The 22118-nt window shown below is 50.4% G+C and overlaps 1 protein-coding gene across 2 annotated transcripts in view; it reads left to right on the forward strand.

Moving 5' to 3' along the window:
- Positions 1–22118, forward strand: part of MFHAS1 (multifunctional ROCO family signaling regulator 1) — a 57026-nt gene that overhangs the window by 33630 nt on the left and 1278 nt on the right. For both annotated transcript variants that reach the window (XM_061552697.1, XM_061552698.1), the window contains exon 3: positions 20522–21880. In XM_061552697.1, the coding sequence (XP_061408681.1) occupies positions 20522–21531 (1010 nt within the window). In that variant the 3' untranslated portion in view covers positions 21532–21880. The remainder of the gene's footprint in view (positions 1–20521; positions 21881–22118) is intronic.

Raw genomic sequence — 22118 nt, forward strand, 5'->3', positions numbered from 1 at the left:
GCTGCATGTACGGTACACGGCATTGTAAGAGGGGCCACCTGCTGCGTGTACGGTACATGGCATTGTACGAGGGACCACCTGCTGCGTGTACGGTACATGGCATTGTACGAGGGACCACCTGCTGCGTGTACGGTACACGGCATTGCAAGAGGGGCCATCTGCTGCATGTGCGGTTTCACGCGGCCCCTGTGCCTCCAAGTGAATGGTCGCGCGTGCGAGAGAGCGATGGTGCCCCAGGGGTTAAGGGTCTGTGCTGCCGCTCGCCTCCTGGTCGACTCGGCGCCACGTTGAAGCCAAAGTGCACAGAGTCAGCACGGGTATCTCTGCGACAATCAGCGGTGCTGCCGCTACTGCCACCGAAGGCTGTGAGATGTGCGCGCAAAAAGCGGGTAAAGATAAAAAAACATTTGGTGTGAGCGACTATTATGATCGACTGGATAAAAGTATAGGTGATGTATTATTGGCTGCTTTTATCTCCTTAATGTTAATATTTGTCACAGCACAGGACTAGGCCGATGCCAGCTTCACGTATCGAATCTCTACCAGTGTGGGCCAAAGGACACTGTACCGACATCGGACGGCAATCAAGAGTCTGCACGATGAATGGCACATACACTGAATACGTTTTGTAGGAATATATTATTATTTTAATATGTAAAGGGCTTTGAGGCCTTGTGTGAATTGCGCTATAGGAAACCCAGTTTTTAAAATAATATTTTCATATATTGTATGGAATAGATTCCCGTATAAAATTTGTGGATCTATCCTACGCTACGGATCATATTCTTTGGTTATTTCGGGAAAGTCACGTAGATAGAAAAAAATGATAAAAATAAAAAAACACATCTATGGATCATATTCCAGGAAAAAAACAGATAATTTTTAAAAAAGTTTCCAATGCAGGTGTCTTCAAAAACATTTTAAGGTGAAGCATTCAGAAGTCTGTAATGAAGAACATCTCGATTGGTCTCGGCTCCCAGCAGCCGCACAAGTGGTTCAGGCGAGGAGACGGACGTACCTTGGACAGCTCCAGTAAATGTCTGAACCTCCTGAACAGACATTTCAGTGGAAGAGAACAGAAGGCTGAGGACGTGAGAGAGCACGAAGGTCCTTGGTGACGGAGGCAGCACCACAACAGAGAGATGTCAGCCAGTCAGAGGGACGGGCGGTGATGTGGTGCTGCCCTGCTGGTGGAGATGGCTAATGTGACCACGTGACTACCCCCACCCTCAGGAGAATCGAACTCGCGAGTCTGACTCACAGTGATCAATTGCATTTCGAGGGAGTGGAGGTGGGGGGTGTAAATCATTGTTGCACCGCCTAACAACACTGAACCCAGCACTACACCGCCCCCACCGTCCACTCCGTGGGTACACCCACCGCACGCGTAACCCGTACATAGACACCGATTATCATCTCAGACCTTGACACCGTGGGCGTGGGACGATGTGGGTGACTGCCCAGGGCGCGCCGCCCGTCTGAGATGACCCTGCCCAGCGTGAGCTTGGGACTTGTGCAGCTTCAGCGGTCGGTGTAGGAGGAGGATGGGGGGGTGGAGGTGCCCCCCCTCTCGCCCGTCCCGTGGGTGCCAGCTGGCCGCGTGCCGAGCGCCGTTGCGGGGTTATTGCTGACGCTGTGTTCAGTCGTCTGCCTGTTGGGGGGCGGGGGGGTTATGACCCCTTCGTATATAAAACCAAGTGGATCACGACTCTGTGTCTCTCATCGTGTCGAGCACATCCAACCAAAACAGAGGAAGTAATGTGTGTGTGTCGTCGGAACCAATTCATTGTGTTCGTTATTGTACTATCATGGCTCACTGAGATGTCTCAAGCAATAGCACTCTACTGGTTATCGCGATGCTCTTGCTACTCGTTGCTACTCGTTGTCCGCGCACACAAACACCACATTAGAGAGGCAGGGCGGAGGTCCGTGGTGGATCTCTCTCTGGCGATGTGACTTTGGGGCCCTGCTGCCATGGTTGCGCTGTACGCTCGGCAAGTTAAATAGTTGGTGTAAGAACAAGAAAAAAATCGGTGCAATATTGTACTTTGTCAATCCTGTGTAAATGTTTTGCTTACATTTTGATAAATATTGTAATTCCGCTCCTGGTTGTGCACTCTCTCCCTCCGCACCCCGTGACCCCTGAATGACTTTACGTGTGACCCTCTCGTATGGGGCATGACCCCCAGGTCATCAGCCAGTGCCCTATGCATTAAAAACCATAACGAAGATCTATGAGGGCCAGGTTAGACTTGGGCCAGTCAAGCTGTTTATCAGCTAAACTAATTACAAAGTGAAGGCGGCATTCCGTGGTGCATTGAAGGAGAGGGTCATGAAAATACATCCCTCGGATTAAAAACAAGTGCATGCGTACATGAAACTCCCTTGTCGGTCACACGCCACAAGCTATGTATATTTTTTATGGTAGCGGTGGCTGGAGCGATGAAACCGAATGCGCACAGGAATGGCCTGGAGGCGTCTATACGGCTACAGCACGGGGACCCACGGGTGGATCCATTTTGGAGTTAGATCACGTAAATATAAATGTGTCGTTAAACCCGCCAACACACCACCACACCCACACAGCCAATTAGTCAGGTTTGTCGCGTGAACAAAACGTGCCAATTCATTGCGAGTACAGCCACACCGGTGTGTTGGAGATGAAACCCACAACATTTTGAGTACCTTGACGTTTCGCAGGCGATTAAAACAACCGGCTTCACCGGGCAATTAGCCAGCATTGTGGATAATTCCTCCTCCTGTTTCGGTCTTAAATACGTGGATGTTGACCACTTACGTTCAAAGCTGGGCTGAACCAATCGCCCAACCTCCTAACAATTTTGGACGGAATCCATTTGGGATTCACTCCACTTATTGTAGCCCGCTCCCCCACCACCATCTCCACATCACACGGAGACTCGCTATTGCACGCGCGCTATTCCAAGTCTGCTTCGTGCTTTCGGACGGAAGGTCGGAGATCGTGGAACTACGAAGAGAGCGAGGTTGGCGGAACGCTTGTTGCTCTTAGGACGGCGGTCCGGCAGCGGCCGCACATCCCCACCGTGCGGAGATTTGACGATGGGGGAGGGTGGATTGAGGAGGCGATGCACTTTCGAGAGTGGAAGGAAATCGGGGAGCGGGAGGAATTTCCAACAAAACGAGAGCGATTGTGAAGCGTTGCCATTTTCTGATAAGAGGGGAACAAAACATATTTTTGAACGCGTGTCTTCGTCACCTGGAGACAACGTCTTGAGATGCGCTGCACCTACCCACGATATACATGCGGCGAGCGTGTACAGTCCTGTACTTCGAGTCATCACTGCCTTGGAGCGGTGTGCTTCATCTCGTCCTGTACACGGGCGCCTCGCGTACAGTACGCGTTGCATAGGAAGTACAGTAAATATATATTCCAGTTTTTTGGCAGGGATGCAAAAATTCCTCGGGTGTTTAGCACCACGTGGAATGCCGATGATTTATGGACAGTATGTATATACAGTATATGTAACACAAACCAAAGATTTGCCGTATAGCCTTTACGGACTGCTGGGGCAAGTGTTAGCGAGCGCCTGTTCAAGTCGGCACGGACACGTGCCGACTTGAAGGTGGGGGGCCAGCACCACGCCCGGCCGCCTTCATCTTCCTAGCGGCGATGTTTACGCAGCGTACCAGGTAGTCATTTGAGGCCGAGTTGACCTAGGGGAGACCCGCGACTTGTTCACGGCCAACACCAGAACATTGACCCATAAAGAGTCCAGATGCATCAACAATCGTGCCATGTTATGCATTCAATAAACAGGTAGTGCGTTTTTTCCCCTCTCTCTAATAGGTGTGACACTGGACAAAATGTCTCAAAAGCAGCAACTCTGCACCGTGGCTTGGTGGAGCCAAGGTGTCTGTGTGTGTGCGAGATGCCTGCCAGCTGAGCAAGGCGGTGCTCTTGTACAGCATTGCATCCAGGTTGATTCTAACCCGAGTGACATTGGAGTGCTCGCTCATTTGTGGGTTTACTCCAAGGCATCCGGTTTCCTGCCACACGCACAATTCTGCAGCAGCAGTAGCACAGATGCTCAAAAGGGAATTTGGCAAATATCCCAGTCCAACCCTCCCGCACAGGAGTATGTTCCAAGCGGAGGTTAATTATTGCTGTTATAATTATCGTTATAATTATAATTCACGGCCACAATAGATTGGACGTTGTGCGACCGTCATTAGACCAAGTGGGTTGGTGACACACAATGGGGGAACAGCCCACTTGGCAGGTGAGATTATGCAAATCCAGGGAACGAATCTCAATTCGTCTGCCCACGTGTGCAAGGCACCTGATAGCATGACTGAAAGGAGCCAATACAGAGTCTGCTCCCATGCTCAAATGTAAAATAAAAATAATGATGATGTATATGCCTCGCCAATCCACTGTTGGAAGAACCCTCCACACACCCACATTGTTTGACCATACTTCACCACACTGGTCAGTGGTGAAGGGCGTGCCCTGGATTCGTTGCAGATATCATTCAACACTTTTTTAGCCATGATCGGGAATCGAACTTAGATCCCTGGGTCCATAGTAATGTAGGCGTCGCTCCACCCCTAATATATACTTCCTACACAATGTTCCCAATGTTCCCAATGTCAGATTTGAATCACAACTTGCTCTTGCATAACGAAGATGGGAGCTCTCACTCGGTGTGCTGGAGGCAGGCCCAGGCAGGCTGCTGTTTTCAGGAGCCACCGCCCTATTTTCTCCCATGGTCTGTACACAGCTCGCCTGTAATTGGACAATATCTTTGGCAGGAAGCTGTGCTTCCTTAGCGCAGGACACATCACAGCACGGTCTCTATTGTTCCTCCCTGCTGCTGCCGGAATGTCAGCCAAGCTAGATAACCTCATCGCTATCAATATTTTGGATCCGAGCCAGGATTTCCATTCCCATGCACTAATTCGCGTGTGCGCGCGGCCAAGCGTTGCAGGATGGGATGAGCAATTGTAGGGTGTGGTGGCGATCACTGCCTCTGATAGCTTTGCTTCACCTTGGGGTGAGAGAATCGAGGCAGCGGGCATCCTGGATGCCTCCTGCAGGGCAATTTAGTACAATTCATCTCGTGCGATGTATTTGGCTTATGAGTTTGTTGTTGTGTCGACCAGTGGTTCTCACCCTGAGGTGCACGCACCCGCTGGGGGTGCAAGACATGACCCAGATTTTTTTAGAAGGTAAGTCATCGAAAGACAAATTAAGCACGGGCACGTGAGTACAACTGACTTTGTTTCATCAAACCCCTATGTGTTTATTAACATGATTCTTTTTACGAATGAGAACCAAAGGGGGGTGCATGGCTTTCGTAAAGGTAAAATAACCGCTGGTGTAGACAATGATGGTAACAGCAACAGTCTAAGCTTCTCGGAGCAGGCCCCTCGTGAGATGGTAGTGTTCGTGGCTTCCCATCATGCACACAGCACACGAGCTATGAGGTGCACTGAGGTTGGGGTACAATGATCACACCGATATACACAGTGAGCACCTGCATGGCCCATATCAGCAACAACTGCCATTCGCCACTAAGTGGCGGTGACGTTGCCACGGCGCTTCTGCCAGGCTATGTGCACGTTAAGGCCACGTGAAGTGTCGAATGCCCGCTGGCAGGAGGTCACGGGACAGACCCAGGTGCCATGGGTTGACTGCCTGAGATGACTGGCCGATGCACCACCTGTGCCCCTTAATGTGCTAAGTTACTGTGCTGTAGCCACCCGGTGCTCCGCTCGTTATTGTGAGCTTCGCTCTTCTGCCATCAGTTAATGGCCCATATTGCACACACACCACAGGCCCAAGCAACACGTGTCCCAGTTTCACAGCCACTCCAACGTTGTTTGAGATGTGTTGTTCATTAGACACCGTTTACATTAACACACAGCGATCAGCACAGCCCATTCGCTAATTACAAGCCGAAAACGTTTAGGCTTGCTGATAATAATCAGTGCTATTCCAGTCTTGCGTATGATGCCAATGAGCTCAGGAGATAAATGCCAATGTGTAGGTCTGTTCGCCCCAAGAGGGCTTCGAGAGAGAGTTTGTGCTCCCGTGGAAGTAGCAGCACAGACTTCCTTGGCTGACCACACGGGCCATCGTTTGGGCTGCATGGCCTCTGTCGCTCCACACCTTGTCATCATCCCTACATGTATGAAGTAGATGTGTGCACCGTTGATGTTCCGATGCCGTTCATGGTACACCAGCATCTTCGAGGAATGACCAAATCCTATAGCCAGGAGGTTGCGATGTTTGCGTCTCAGGTGATGTGTTTGTTCTGGACGTCCGTGTAGTTCCACTGCTCGCCAGCGTTTTTTTATCTGGATCCGGATGAGATCCTAGGGCGGTGAGAGCGGGTTCCCAGAAGGGGGGATCGGGATTCGAGTTGTCGGGGAGGTAGATGGTGGACGTCTCGGTTTTATGGGTCGGTTGTCGTTGGCAGGAAAGCGTTTTACACTCCCATGCAATTTTCCGTCCCTGGAGATGGTAGCCTTGTCCTGGACTACCTGCTATGTGTTTTGGTGTTGCCTTAAACATCACTAATACAGTCGTCCAGGTGAAGTGGACGTCGTTAATTCGAGTCCAGATATGATCAGTGGAGCTAAATTCAATCTTATATCGTCGCTACCGGCAGAAACACTTATCTCTCTACCGTTTGGCGAAGGCTATGGAACAGGGCAAATGAGCTGTCATTCGTTACCCAGCACGACTTCAGAGCAAGACTGAGCGTACAGTGTGCCTTGGCCACACCTGCTTTAAATGTTTGGTCAAAGTATGCGAGACGTGTGGACATGCCGAGGGTTTGACATTCCAGTTGTGTTAAAAACGGTGCCCTGTGGTCTAATGGCATTCAATGCGATCCTTAATTCCATAAAGAAACAGCCCAATAACGAATACATTATTTAAATCTCCATCGCACGCTTAATGCTTTGTAATATCCTCATCTCAGATTGACGAGAACATTTCAGCAGCTGTCCCAAAACACAATTTTGTTTTCTTTATTGTCTGGATGTACAGTGAGAAATTTAAATCCGTATTCGTAACAACAAGGCAGCGCTGGCTAAACCTTTAAAGAGTATTTTGTGTTCAATTAAACCAAAAACGACGGAATGGCATTCCAGCAGGGAAATAAATGCTAATTTAAAACGATAGCATATTTTTTAATTGTAGAATACTTAAACGAAAGTAATTGTGCAGACCCAGTGATTGCAAATGACCAGTCCTTACCGAGGTGCGGTATCGTGGCACGCATCTGTGTGCGCATTGCACCGTCGCAAAGTCGTCGCTCGCTGACGGCGATTTGCCCTGACAGTCTGTGAACGTCTACGGCAGTGCGTGGAATCTTCGTGTTTGGTCGGAGCATCAGCCAGCAACAATTCGGGCTTTTGTAAAGATGCCTAGAGAAGCAACATCTTGGGTAATTTTTCGATTCAAAGCTTTCGTGACTGCAGGGATTCATCTTCTTGGTTCTTTTGGTAAAGTCACGTAGAAGGGAAATAATAAAAATAAAACATACGTGACTTTACCGAAAGAACCAAGAAGATGAATCTTGGGTAATGGCCTCCAGGTGGCAGGCAGCTTCATCATGTGAGGCACCATGTCTTTGGGGCTTTGCCAATTGCCCTTTTCATGAAGGTCACACAGTTGTGTCAGAGCGGTTATTGTGTATTACAGCGCTGTAGTCATGACCGTGGTTTCTGTTCCCGTGAATTTTATTGTTGATTCCTACAACCGCGGTGAGGACTCGGATCTGCCAGACAATGGCTGTTTCGTTTCGCCCACACACACGGTGTCCACTCGTCGCTCTGCAGGTCACCTCACTCTTTCTGCTTCTTCCTCGCACTGCCCCACTTTGGAATTCCCTCCTCCCGTCGTCTCTCTTTCCCCAGTTACTTAAAATAATATTTCTCATGTAAAGAAACGTGTCACACTCTTGACAGTGCTGTTTGTTACTGGCCAACTGGACATTTTGGGCTTTTGGGCCCTGTGCTTGGCATCTGTTTATCATTAGCAGTTGGCTGTTGTGGGCATAACGGTGCATCGGTTAATCAATTCCACGAATATCGATTCTTATGCTCAGGTTACGAGCATCAAATCACACGTTTAATAATTACACGTGGTAAAACAGAGATAGCCAATTACTCTAAGCTACCGCTGCAAGTGCTGTATGTTTAGTTTGTTGTCCTTCGCCCGCACCACCTATTAGCGTGGCTGCGAAAGAAGTTCAACATACACACGTACATACACCCAAGTTCACTCTGCTTGGCAGTGTGAATCACTCCCACGGTGCCCCCCCCTCCCCACACAACGGCTCTGCTTGGCCTCCCATCCGAGAGGAGCTGCAGCCGGGCCTGGCGTGCGCACTCCAAGGCACGCACGCACGCACCCCATGTGTGTGCGGTGGGAGTGCGTGCAGCGCACTGCACATGCGAGCAGCGCGTGATCAAACAACCCCCGTGTGAGCCAGCACCTGGACAGAGCCCATTTTAGGGATATCAACAGCTTGGGCAAGTCGTTTGAAGTCTTAGACTTCCTGCACGTGGTGCACTTGGAGCAGGCCCCTGTTTGCCCGCGGAGGGAGGAGGGCGATGGCGCGGTTGGCAACGCAGGGCGGCACGGACGAGGCAGAGACGCGGCACACTTAGAAAGGCTCAAACACATCCGCCCGCGCGCACACGTGCACAGCCAAGCATTACTACGCACCAGCACACACACACACGCACCCAGGGTACTGAGAACAAGGCAAGGGGTAGAAACGGAAGGTGCCGTTTTAAGGATTTGTAGAAAGGGGCCCTGTTACATTAAATTAATGGGAAAGCTCAAGATCGGATAGAGTGGATTGAACTGAAGCCAAGAGCCTGCCCTTCGGTAGAGATCTCAGATTATAAACAATGCCATTTCCCATGGAAGATACTTAATATACAAGATGGTTAATCACTTTTGCAAATGACCACCTGATGCTGATTGGTGATTCTGGTGTAAATTACATGTTCCTATGGCAGGGACAATCGCTGCATCCTCACGAGACGGTGCTCATTTTACACACCCTGTAGGAATGGTGATGAGCTGCTTTATTCTGCTGCTAATTGAGGCTCACAATCTCACGCTTGTGACCGTGAATTATCGTTCCCAAGTGAGCCACATCCCAGCGAATTGTTCAGACGTCAATAGGGTTTCCTGCATCTCAATTGCAAAAGAATTGAGCAGTGTCAGCAGGCCATTCAGAAGTTTTAATTAAGTTTAAATGTGTATATTCTTGGTCTCTTTAGTTTTTGCGAAAAACAAACCATGTATCATAAACATAATGCCGTATTTGAAATATATCTTAACGCCAAACTATGAATCGTTTATTCACACACACTCAAGTGAGTCAGAGCAGCTGACGCGCCGCGGCTTCCTACATCATTTCATAAATACATAAAAATATAAATATATAAATATAGGGGAAAGGTGGTAAGAGCTCCAACACATTGCCAAAGGGGGAGGGAAGATAGGGCGAGTCAGATGGTGCTGCTCAATACAATAACATGCAAACATCATTGGGTGTCGCCACAATCGAGGAATCGAGATGAATAACAATTACAATAAAGCACACGCACTATAACGTGCTGGTCTCCTAGATGAGACGTCGTACGAGCGTGAGCGATAAGTTCTTGCGGTTTTGGGGGGGGGGGGAGCAATGGGTGTTGAATGTGGTCACGGTTAGACAAAATCGGGGTGAAGAGGGACGAGTGGGCAACTCTGCAGGTCTCCTCAGAGAGCGGCTGGGTGCACAGAAGCCTGCTCTCTTGATGCGGTGCTTCGGTGCTGTTGGTTGAACTTCTTTCGCACCGTACGTAGCCAGACGCGCTAACCGGAGGTGTTGGGGAGGGACAACCTAAACACAAAAAGCAGTTCTAAAAGAACGAGTTTTCAATCTAGTATTTAAAGTGCACAGCTTCAGTGTCTTCCTCATATCGGTAGGAAGAGCGTTCCAGACGGCCGCAGAAGCGCGTCTGAAAGCGCCACGCGACGCGGTGACCGCCGCCTTTGATGGCAGCAGCCAAGAGCCGCCGCCGCTGCGAGGGTGCCCGGAGGTCGCGTGGCGGTGGCGGTGGTTTTTGCTCCTTGACGAGATCGGCGACGTCACGTGGTTCATATGTGGCAGGCACTTTGTGCGTAATGAGTGCGACCTCGAGTGTGGATGAAGGGGTTAATTGACGAGTCCTTTTCGGTGCCTTGTGTGTAACACCTGAAAGTTGTTCCTTGCCAGATGGTGTTGTTTTTTTGCTGGTGTTGAGGTTGGCTTCTGGTGCTTGAAGGGGCTTTGTTCTTGGTGTGTAATCGGGATAAATGTTGACTACAACAAAGGAAGGTATCGAGTATATACATTGTCTACATCGTCCTGGAAAATGTCATTAAATGAAACTGTAAACGTATGTTGTATTAACAGAGATGGAAACAGCGGTTTTAATTATAAAGTATAGTGTTTTTCATTATAATTGTTTCGCCTTCACATTTTTGAAACATGACCAATATTTCAAGCTGCCATCTTTACGTTTCGGTAATATTTGACATCTTTTATGTTTTACAATTACAAGGAAAACGTAGAACAGCTCCATGTATGTATCGCTATTTTCGTATTACGATTTTAGGGAATTAAATGCTGATGTGTTTGTTTGCAGATTAGATGACCGTATAATCACACATTTTATTACAACTCTGCCCCGAAAACATCCAACAAATGATTTGAGGCAAGATAAATCTGGCAGGGATTTGTGGCTTACGAGGCGGCGCTGGCACATGCGCCGTCATTAGCACACCCGTGGGTTTACAAACCCGACCAGAAATAACCACCGTGCGTCTCTCGGTGTTGATTTACACATCGTGGCATCTCGGGTGAGGAGGCATTCAGAGGAACCCTTTCAGCGACAGGTCTGATTCTCGTTTCCTTTACGGATATTCGCCTGAAACAAAACAAAACAAACGACCCCATAGCCGGGCGGCCGCCCCGTGCCACGCTCACCAGGTGGTCACCCTGCTGCTGGGGGTGAGACTTGCGTGGTTTCCTGCTCGGACCTCGAACGAGGCCGGCCTGGGGAAGCCGGCAAGGGGTTACACAGCGCCGGGCGGAGGAGGCTCCGCGGGTACAGTGCGGCGGATCGAGGAGGGAAGATCCCCGCTCTCTCCACAGGACTCTGCGTGTGGCTCTCTCCGCAGGACTCTGTGTGTGGCTCTCTCCACAGGACTCTGCGTGTGGCTCTCTCCACAGGACTCTGCGTGTGGCTCTCTCCACAGGACTCTGTGTGTGGCTCTCTCCACAGGACTCTGCGTGTGGCTCTCTCCACAGGACTCTGCGTGTGGCTCTCTCCACAGGAATCTGCATGTGGCTCTCTCCGCGGGACTCTGCGTGTGGCTCTCTCCACAGGACTCTGTGTGTGGCTCTCTCCGCGGGACTCTGCGTGTGGCTCTCTCCACAGGACTCTGCGTGTGGCTCTCTCCGCGGGACTCTGCGTGTGGCTCTCTCCGCGGGACTCTGCGTGTGGCTCTCTCCGCGGGACTCTGTGTGTAGCTCTCTCCGTGCCTGTGGATCGACGCGTGCCGGCGTGCGATATCCGTTTCGCGTGCGTCTGTGCGTGTGTGTGCGTGTGTCTAGAGTGCCTTTTGTATGTCAGTGCACGTGTTCGTGTGCACATGCATGACTGCGTTTGTGTGTGCGCTCAAGTACTATATGCAGACATTCGTATGATTCTAAGTAATGTGTTGGTGTTTATACACCTGCATGCATACAAGCAAGCAAGCATATTGCTTGTGTATGATCAGCATCTTGGAAGCATCTGGCTGTGTGTGTGTTTTATGAATTTGTGGTGGTATGTCTGTGCACGCTTATACATCTTGCACATGTGTGTGTGTTGATGAGTGCGTGTGTGTGTAGCGGAGTGGGTTAGCGCATTGCGCTCTGACCGCAAGGCAACCTGACTTCACCCCACCCACCATGTTCCACGTTGGCCTTCATCGGTGTCCGCTCACGGCACCTTTCCCCTCCTGTCTACGTACGTGCCTTGGTTTTCGCAGAATCGTCCTCTTGTCCAGGGTAGCTCTCCTGGGAAATCTGTCGGTCTTTCTGGGACAATATTTGTTCGGTGTTTTTGTGTCACATGCTACGTCTGCGTGGGTTTACGGCCGCGGCTATCATAGTAGCAGGAACAGCAGCGGCGCTGAGAGCGCATCCAGGGCTAGGGCTCAAGCCGACGCGTGCGCAAGCTCCAGCAGCTATCACGTGTTTGCCTGGACAGGGATTGGGGGGGGGGGGCTAACGAAGAACGTCTTGAACCCAATGGAACTTTACCGGTTCTCGCCTGCAAGGTGTGTTTCTATTGAACGAAGAGAGCACCCTGACCTATTCATGAAACCCCGCCGGATCCCAGGCTGTCTGTGTGGCTGCTCGTGCACAGACTCCCTTCATGATCATGCCAGAAAATGCTGTGAATGGGAGCAGCAGTGCGTGGATCAACGAAGCATTTCCCATTGTTAAAGGAGGCACCTTTGCCGCACCAAACAAACACAGCCCGGCTAGTTGTTCTGTGGCACTGGAATGCTGTTTTCATATGACGCAATAACAAAACCAATGGGCATGGATTTTTATTTATGATGCATTCCATTCTTATTGGACAGCGTCTGTAATTTGTATCAGTGGTTGCGTGACACCAGTTTGGAATCTCCACGAGCTGAGGCCAACGTGGCGTTACCATTAACACTTTGTTCAATGCGTGTTTATGATTTCGCTGTGATGCCTTCATCATGATGGCCTACTTTTATCATTTATGCCAAAGGCTCTTGAACATGCACATTGTTGATTTGAAGCTTTCGTGACTGCAGAAATCCATACTCTTTGGTTCTTTCGGTAAAGCCACGTAGATAGAAATACAATAAAATAAAACAAATCACGACGTTTCGATCGCAACACAAGCAATCCTCATCAGGTGGGGACAGCATTTTCTTGCTGTTTATTTTATTTCTACCTACGTGACTTTGCCGAAAGAACCAAAGAGCATGCACATTGTATTGCACGGACAGCACGGTTTGGTAAATGCCCAAGTAAATTAGGAAGAGGCCTTTGTTGAGATCCAAACTTTGGGACAAGCGTAAAGTACTTTTGTTCTTTTGACAACGCAAAGCTTCGTGCCATGCTGTGTTTATGCACTCTGTTGTTGTATGCAACCTCAATTTTCTTCCCGCTGCGGTGAGAACAGGTCATTGAGTGCTCTTCACCACAGGTGGATCTAAGCCAGTGATAGAAAATTACCCATGGTCATCTTCAGTTCCCAGTTTTCTGATGTTATTTTCCCCAGAGAGATGATGGCCTTGTTCCTTCTGAATGCCCTCTTTGGATCGCCGTGCGTTGTGCTTCAAGAGGAGCTCTCGTAGAAGATGAGTTCAATACCCTATGAGTGTGAGGAAAACATTATTTGCGTGATCAAGGACTGTATTGTTAGAATCGCAAAGAGCCACACATTGCAGATGAGATGTTACAGAATGGTGCGTTTAAATTAGCTCTCAGTCGGCTCGCTGGAGTGATATTTCCTCGCTTGAAATTAAGAGCAGTGACTGTTAGACTATTAATTCAAATACTGTAGAATATTTTAATTTGGCCCCATTTAAACTTGTTATTTGAAGCTGACTGTTCAAGACGTGAAAGATTAAGTATTTTTATTTGGCTGAACGGTTTGTGTCATAGATTAATTGGCATCTAGAATTAATTGGCAAGTAGCGCGTGGCCCACGCGTCTCTGTGGCTCTAACGAGTGTGTGCGTTGCGCCAGGAGGCATGACTCAGATTATAACAACAAGAATGATTATTTATTTATCCAGGAAAGCCACACTGAGTTCAAGAACTCTTTTTAAGCTCGGCCCTGCATTGGGATTTTATTTTATTTAAGACGTTCTCAGAAAATGTTTTATTAGTATGTTTATTATGAGTGGACAAAAACGGGAGTCCCTGGAGAAAACCCACACGTGCAAGGGGGCAACACTCATTCCCCGTACAGATGGAAACGGATGAATATTAATCCACCTGCTGTACTGCCTTCTCCTGGCGAGCCAGGGTATGGCACCTCAACGCCCAGGAGAAGGGAGTTTCACACCGTGAGTTTGAGTCACCGCCCCTCGCTGCCTCCACAGTGCTAGGCTCCAGGAGTGTGCCATAACTGCCCGGCTAGATGTACGGAGCGATTGATACGTGCGCCGAAACGAGTCGGCTTGCAAGACTCGGGGACGGGGGCGGACGACTCTGTGGTTTCGTCTTGCTCAGAGGCTGGGTATGTGGGCCAAATCGGCGTGCGCGTGACGCATCGCGTCTTTGCGCGTGCAAACGAGCGCTCGCCGCACGATGTCCATTAATTATAAATCCTCCGGCTGCTCTGTGTGCCTGCAGTAACTGTCTGGTATTGATCCTAACAGGAACTGAAAGTGCATTGCTATTGAGGGAGGAAACAATGCATCAGTCGTCTAAGAGGCTGGCGGCACATGGATCACCATCCATAACAATACACGCCCTTAAACGCCAGCGCCCTCTCTCTAAATGCAGACGTAGTCACTCGGGTGATCGAATGCTGATCCCACGATGTGCGTTGAGCTTGCGAGGTTGTTCGGGAGATCCTGTGTGGCCTCGTGCTCGAGTCGGATCTCAGGGGTCAGCATCGCTCAGATTTGGGGTGCAAATTGCGGCAGCCATCCATGACTAAGCCACGTTCGCAATCGTCCCCAATTAATGGTGTCAAACTGGTCGCTGACGACTGATCAAAAATACGTTCACGTGAGTTTTACGTCCCAACTCAGAGGGGATTTTTTTTTTGCCGTGTGAAATATTCACGATTAATATCCAGCAAAACGGTTGCTTTGTTAATGGGAATATAAAAGTGCAATATTGTATTCTGATGAACTGCCAATTCCCCCTTCTAGTAAAGAGTTCATATTATCTCATCACTTAAAAAATTACGGCTATAAATCCATCGTGAAAATCACATTCATGGATTTATTCGCCCACCAAAAAGTGCTCACATTACGGATTTTGCAGAAGCAACCACGGACTCTAAAACTTGTGAGTGTCGTCCAAAACCGTGAAACCCACTGAAGCAGACTGGACCTTTCACGAGCTGCGCTGCATCAGTATTTTAATCACAGTCACGGACAAATCACGAAGCCCTTGGGCGCCCAGAGACAACCGAAGGACCACCGCTCTCTGGAGACCCGAGCGGTGTCCAATTCCCATCCGAGTGCCACTCAACGCTGCGATTCACTACAACTTGGCATGGCGGGGGGGTCAGCTTCCGTAGCACTTGATGTTATCGCTGCAGTGCCAGATTACACGCGTGCGCGCACACAGGCGCACGCACACACAGGCGCACGCACACACAGGCGCACGCACAGATGTCCCGGACGTAAGCGCAAAGTGGCTTCGTGTTACATATTACCGTGCCACAGTGTGCGGCGAGGGAGCACGCGGAGGGGCAGGCGCGCATTCCTGCATGTCAGCGAATCTGCTTGTCTGTCCAGCCATCCATGTGTCCACCTATCTGGTGTCCCCACAACATTTGAGTTATCTGGGTCTCCGTGTCTCCCCGTGTTTCTCCTTATGCTGTTACGTATTTGCGTCAGATTTTTGTGTCTGCGTCATTTTGTCATGATTGATTCACTTGCAATACTAAGAGAGACGGTCCAAAGAGCAGGTATACAACATAAGTTAGAGACAAACCTAGGTTGTATACATTTGGACTTTGACTACAAATTCAAAGAATAGCTACTGATTATAGAAAAAGCATTTGAATAAAATCCCAAAGTGATGGGGTGCTGCCATATTTAATTTGTCGTCCCGTAACCCAGGTGCAACGTCTGTAAATTGAAGGAAACATCCAAGTGAAAAATGTGAAAAGTTAAATTTAATTAACAAGATCTACAAGTGTGGGCTCCCTGTCAGAATTGCACCCGAGAGCTGCACAGTGGATCAGCCTTGCAGCCTCAGAACGTCTCTACGACTCCACTCGGGAAATCCCAGAACGGTGGCTGCGCTCCGGGTTCACATGCACAGTAATTCTACCCGTTTGGAGTGGTGATTACTATCCATCATCTCTTATAAACACGTATTTTATCTCCCACGTTGGTGGAGATGACGTGGAGGAATTTGAGATTTGAATTGACGTATTTTTGCGCCGCTGCAAATACTTTAAACGTTTCTTTGAAGTTCAAGTTCAGCGAATGGAAGAAGAATGGCCAATCACGCGAGGCTCCTGGGGTTGGCTTCTGCTCCCTGCGGTGCATTGGGGGGGGGGGGGGGGGGGAGAATCTCTGCACGGAGAGCAGCTGCCCCGTTTTGTTCTAAACGAGCGCGCACGTGAATTCAGTCGGCGCGGCGAGCACAGATGGCACCTCTATAGGGACTGCGCTTGACTGGGGCTGCCCAATGCATTAAAAAAGTCTCTTTATTCATAGGCTGAGAAAATAACGGGGTGGACGTCACGGGGGTGCCCATTGTGAGGTTGTCGTCGTTGTCAGGGGTGAGATATTTGGAGCTCAAAGTATTCGAGGGGGATTGTGCGAGTTATTCTCACGAGTCGGTTTCGGCGTCACGGTATCGTCATCCGAGATGCCATGAGCACAATTACTTGGACTCGCCCGTCCAATAAATAGCAAACTAGATCGATAGTAGCTATTTGTCACTACAGGTCTTACTTGAAAAGTAGATACTGTAATCAATCCTCGTGGGCCTTCATGAACTGATAAATGATGATTAAGATTGAGACTTTGTTCAAGGTCTTTTTGTTTAGCTTTGTTCGAGAGGGACAACGCTACAATACCAAAAAAAAACAAGTAAGCCACATGAGGAGCGCACAGAAGGGTCACAAGAAGCCTGTTATATTACATTATTGGTTCTTTCGGTAAAGTTACGTAGAAGGGAAACAATAAAATAATAAAAATATAAAACAATAAAATTCTCACGACGTTTCGATTGCAACACAAGCAATCATCAGGTGTGAAAACCACAGCAAGAAAATGTGTGCTTGTGTTGCAATCGAAACGTCGTGAGATTTTTATTGTTTTATATTTTTATTATTTTATTGTTTCCCTTCTACGTGACTTTACTGAAAGAACCAAGAATATGAAACCCTGCAGTCACGCAAGCTTTAACTCAAAAGAAGCCTCTTCTCGTGTCTTGTGTCCACGTGGACAGGGAGCGGCAGTCTTGCCGATGGGAGCGTGGGGGAGATGGAGAATCCTCTCCTCGTTCCCTCCTTTGGCTGTCGATCCCTCACCAGTCTCGCCCATCGGCCACCACCGTCCCTTCTAGCCGGGATGCATCCTGCCCAAGTTCACTTACTTTCCTTTTTGCATTTGTTCTCTCGTCCATGTGTCCCTGTTTCTGTTTTACTTCTTAATTCCCAACGTGTCTCTCTTTGTGCTTCCACACATAACACACACACAACACGCACATCACAACACACACATCACACCACGCACATCACAACACGCACACACACCACATACAGCACGCACACACAACACGCACATAACACACACACAATGCACACACAACACGCACCACACAACACGGACGCACAACACGGACGCACAACACGGACGCACAACTCACACATCACGACACACACACAACACGCACACACGCAACACACAACACGCACACACACAACACACAAACAACACATAGCACACACAACACACACCACACACACATCACAACACACACATCACAACACACACACACATCACAACACACACATCACAACACACACAACACATACACAACACGCACACAACACACACACACACAACACACCACACACGTTACGATTTTGTTCCGCTTCCGTTGCCAGTCGATCTGCGTCTCCCATCCACCGATCCGAGTGGGGTGTTATTATTATATACACTTAGTGGGGTGTTATTATTCTTATTATATACACTTAGTGGGTGTTATTATTATTATATACACTTAGTGGGGTGTTCTTATTATATACACCGCCCACTCTGTGCCGCTCTTGTTCACCTCGTTATGTCAACATTTAGATCCTGATCCCAACTTTAATCACTGCATGAAAATAAAGTCGTCCTTTCGATCCATCTCGTAAACGTCTTGCCACCTTCATCCGTCAAAGTGCTGTGGTCGCCCGCGACGCACCATTGATGATGTTCTTACTCTCTTGATATTGTAGACGTAAGCTGCATGGCTGTTGTTAGCCACCGTAACACCACGTGTTGCTCAGCGACATTAGCGAACGTAAGCTCACTCGCTCGCTATTCTTGGGTTGGCTTAACTTTAGCCCGCTCCACTCATTGTAACTCCTCCACATTCATTGTAACTCCTCCACACTCATTGTAACTCCACACTCATTGTAACTCCACTCATTGTAACTCCTCCACACTCAATGTAACTCCTCCACACTCATTCGCACGATCGTCACATTCCCATAATCCACAGAGGGTTTTTTGGGGTTAGATCGCGTCAATATATAAATGTGTCATTAAACCGGCCACCACCCGACACAGCCAACTAGTAAGGGTTGTCACGTAAACAGAACGTGCCAATTCGTCACTAGTACAGCACACAGGTTGTGTTGGAGAGCCAAGCCACAACATTTACCATCTGAGTGCCGTGACGTTTCGCCAGTAATTACAACCAGCTTCATTAGGCAACAGCCAGATTTGTGGAGAAATCCTCCTCCTGCTTCACTCTTAAATTTCCCGGGCATACAAATTGACAAACGCCAAGATGCTCCGCTGCTTCAACGCTTACCAGACTTTCCGATGGGCACGGTTGGCTACGTACGGCGCTAAAGAATTTGAACGCGCCGTACATGCGGACAACGCAGGGGCATCGTTGCGTCCGCTCGCGGGTCGTGGCGACGCTGTGCCCCCTGCCGTCGGCGATGTGGAACTCTCGTGCCGGGTCTCGTCACGCACGAGCTGAGGGCGGCAGTGTCACGGCTGTGTGACATGAACGCAAATGTGCTCCGGACGTAGCGCCATATAAGTGAAACACGCTGCCGGTTGTTGTTGTTGTTGTGATCTCATGCAGCATCATGGTCATGCTATCACTTTCCTTCGTTCTGTTTGTTTCAAGAAATGATGTAACGCGCTGCTCATTTATGCGAAAGCATCACGATCAGTCTGCGTCTCGTTGAGTCTTCTTTAAGAGTGCACGTGCATTTAACAACTTAAATATGTTGATCATAATGCGTTGTGTAGCCATTGTGTTCATAACCCGTGATATTACACTGGCTATATATTTTATTAGAGACATAACATTTATCATCATTGTCTCAGCCTCGTGGTCACCTTGTTCACCACAGGAGCATTTGGCACAAAATCATTGTTTCAACTCCCAATACGATTCATCCTGAACTTGCTGTGGGGAATGTACGTACGCATGTTGAACTTCTTTCGCACCTGTATGTAGCCAACCATGCCAGTCGGAGGTGTGGAGTGAGCCATGTGCTCAGAGGTGGATTGTGAAGGCGCAATAACGTCATCGTTCACATGCCTAGGCCACTGTGGACCAGTTATACTCCAACATTAATCTGTAACTACTTTTTGTTTTACTCTTGAAATCACAGTAACTGGTGCACATTTACATCATGGGACCTCCTTTGCCAGTACCAAATTACGATAATAGGTTTCCCCCTTTTTACTGGCACATTTACGTGTCGCTTTGAATTGTGCATTTGAAATATTTGAAAAAAATGAGAGGTGAAGTAACAATAGTCGTGGTGCTCTCATGTATGGAGGCAACAGTGGTTGTCCTGATGGATTAACTGCCACCAACCCCTAGAGTGCTGTGGGATTCTTTAAACGACGACGCACAGACGCCAACACAGATGCACCCCCCCCCCCCCACGCTCGCATGAGTAGGAAGACACTGGAAACGAGGTGGCGGCCCGGTGACTCACACAGGGCTCATTCGTGTCGGGGCACCGAACCGGCGCTGATGAGATCAGACAACTGGCTCCCAGCCAACATTTCAACATACCTCAATTCGCTCCATCCCAACACGCTCCATCCCGTGACATGTGAGCACCATCCCCGTGCCCAGTTTTAGTCGCATTCCTCGAGGGTAACTCGTTTGATGATCTCAGCATGGTCACTGGTGGCTTCAAAGAGGGAGAGAGAGAATAACCCAAAGCGTAATTGAGGCACGAGTGTGCGATCACCGATTGGATGCCGGTACCCTTTGCCCGTATCCAAATGTGGATTCGTCGTTATAATGTGTGCTCACTGGAGTAAATTCACGATCTCAGCTCCGTAGCTGATGACTTGAGAAAACCCGTTAAATAAAATACACCTAATTTGTCTCATCCTCGGACTGAGAATTTGATGTAGCACCATATATTGAGGGAGTCTTTTTCAGTACATCTGGTGTCGTTATTCACGGTCATTTCCTAACAAGATGGATAGAATGTTGCGATTCATACGATGTCACCTGACCACTGCCGCTGTGTATCCCTCGTGGGCGCAGGCGAGCTGCTCAGCCAGCCACGGCCAGAGGGCGTCACGGAGCTGGTGTGCCCGCGGGACGGCACGGGCTCGGAGAGAGTGCACGTGTCGCTCGTGTACCCCCCCTCGCCCATCTCCCTCAAGCCCTGCCCGCCCTTGCCCTGCTCGCTGCCCCTGCCACCGTCGCCGTCTCCGGGACCCTCTCTGTCCCCGTCTCCCACCGCCCCCGGCGGTCCGCACACGCTCCCGGCCGCCACCACCACCACCACCACCTCACCCGGCTCCTCGCTCAGCCTCTCTCTCACGTCTGTGTCCAGCCCGAGTCCCCTGGACTCCCGTCCCGCTTCGAAACCACCCTCGCCCTCTCCCTCACCCGCGACGCGTGCCGGCACGCCCGCCGACCGGCACGCCGGATCGCCGCCCAATCCGCCAAACTTGGAGTCTCTCAGCTCCACGGAGACGCTGCACGCGCGCCTCTACCCCAGCGCCGTGATGACCACGCCCAAGCCGGGCGCGACGTGCTGCCCGCAGGACGGCCAGCCGGGCGGAGCTGCCAGGGCTCGCCCCCACCCACCGAGCAAGCCCAGCATCGTCACGCACATCGGCACCCACCCCGTGCGCCGGCCGCACGCCGCCGACGGGAGGCCCGCCGCCAGGACCGCCACGGCAGCGCACGGTCCGCACGCGGCCGTGACTGCGCACGCTCGGGTCAACGGCTCGGCGTCGGCGCCAGGCACGGCCTCGCGTCCCCGGTTAGTCGCTCCGCACCAGCAGCAGCAGCAGCACAGCGCCGGCGTCGGTAGCAGAACGACGCGGCCGCAGGGCCGTGCCAGCCACAGCTCGGCGCCGCACTCGCCCACGGAGCCGCTTCCGCCGGCCTGCGCGCAGCCGCGGAGCCTGTCGTGGCCGACCGTGCACGGCGCCGCCGCCGCCACCGTCACGAGCGCGACCTCCACCCTCGCTCCGAACCCCACCACGACTTCCCGGCCACACTTCAGGAACGGCGCGCGACCAGGACCCTCGGCCAAGTGAGGGATGGGCCGCGAGCTGCCCCCGCCCGGCCGGGTTCGGCAGCGCGAGAGCGATGGCCGCTGTCCGTTCCCTGTTGTGGAGCCCCTGGATCTAACCCCTTGGGACTGCTCGAGGGGGGAACCCACGTGACCGTCGCCACGCGAGACCGAGGAAGTGCCACGTATTCACGGTCTCTACGTATTCATGTTCTCTCCCGCTGCCATTTGCTTGGCGATGACTTTGGCCAACCCTTATCGACGTGCGGCTCGGCAGAGGCGGCAGAGAGAAAGGCGCACGGAGCCGCGCTCGCTGCGTGGGGGGGGGGGGCGCGCCGACTGCCGTGCCGTGACGATGCGCTGCTTGGAAAGAGGTTGGTCACACGCTTGATGAAATGCCACTCAACTTTCCTGCAATAGGAACTGAGAAGGTAGAGGGGGAAGACCTCTGGGAGGGGGTGGTCTGCTCAAGGGGTTAATGCTGAGATTCATGGTTTTGATTGTGGCCAGCGAGCCAACATTTTAATCAATTTCTCAAGTGTATCGAACCCAGTAATCTCAACGCCGTCACCAATGAATGCACAAAACCCCGTAGGGTTTTTTTTAAAACTA

The sequence above is a fragment of the Lethenteron reissneri genome, chromosome 17 (genome assembly GCF_015708825.2).
Source record: "Lethenteron reissneri isolate LAM-NWPU_2019-01 chromosome 17, ASM1570882v1, whole genome shotgun sequence".
Lineage (NCBI taxonomy): Eukaryota > Metazoa > Chordata > Hyperoartia > Petromyzontiformes > Petromyzontidae > Lethenteron > Lethenteron reissneri.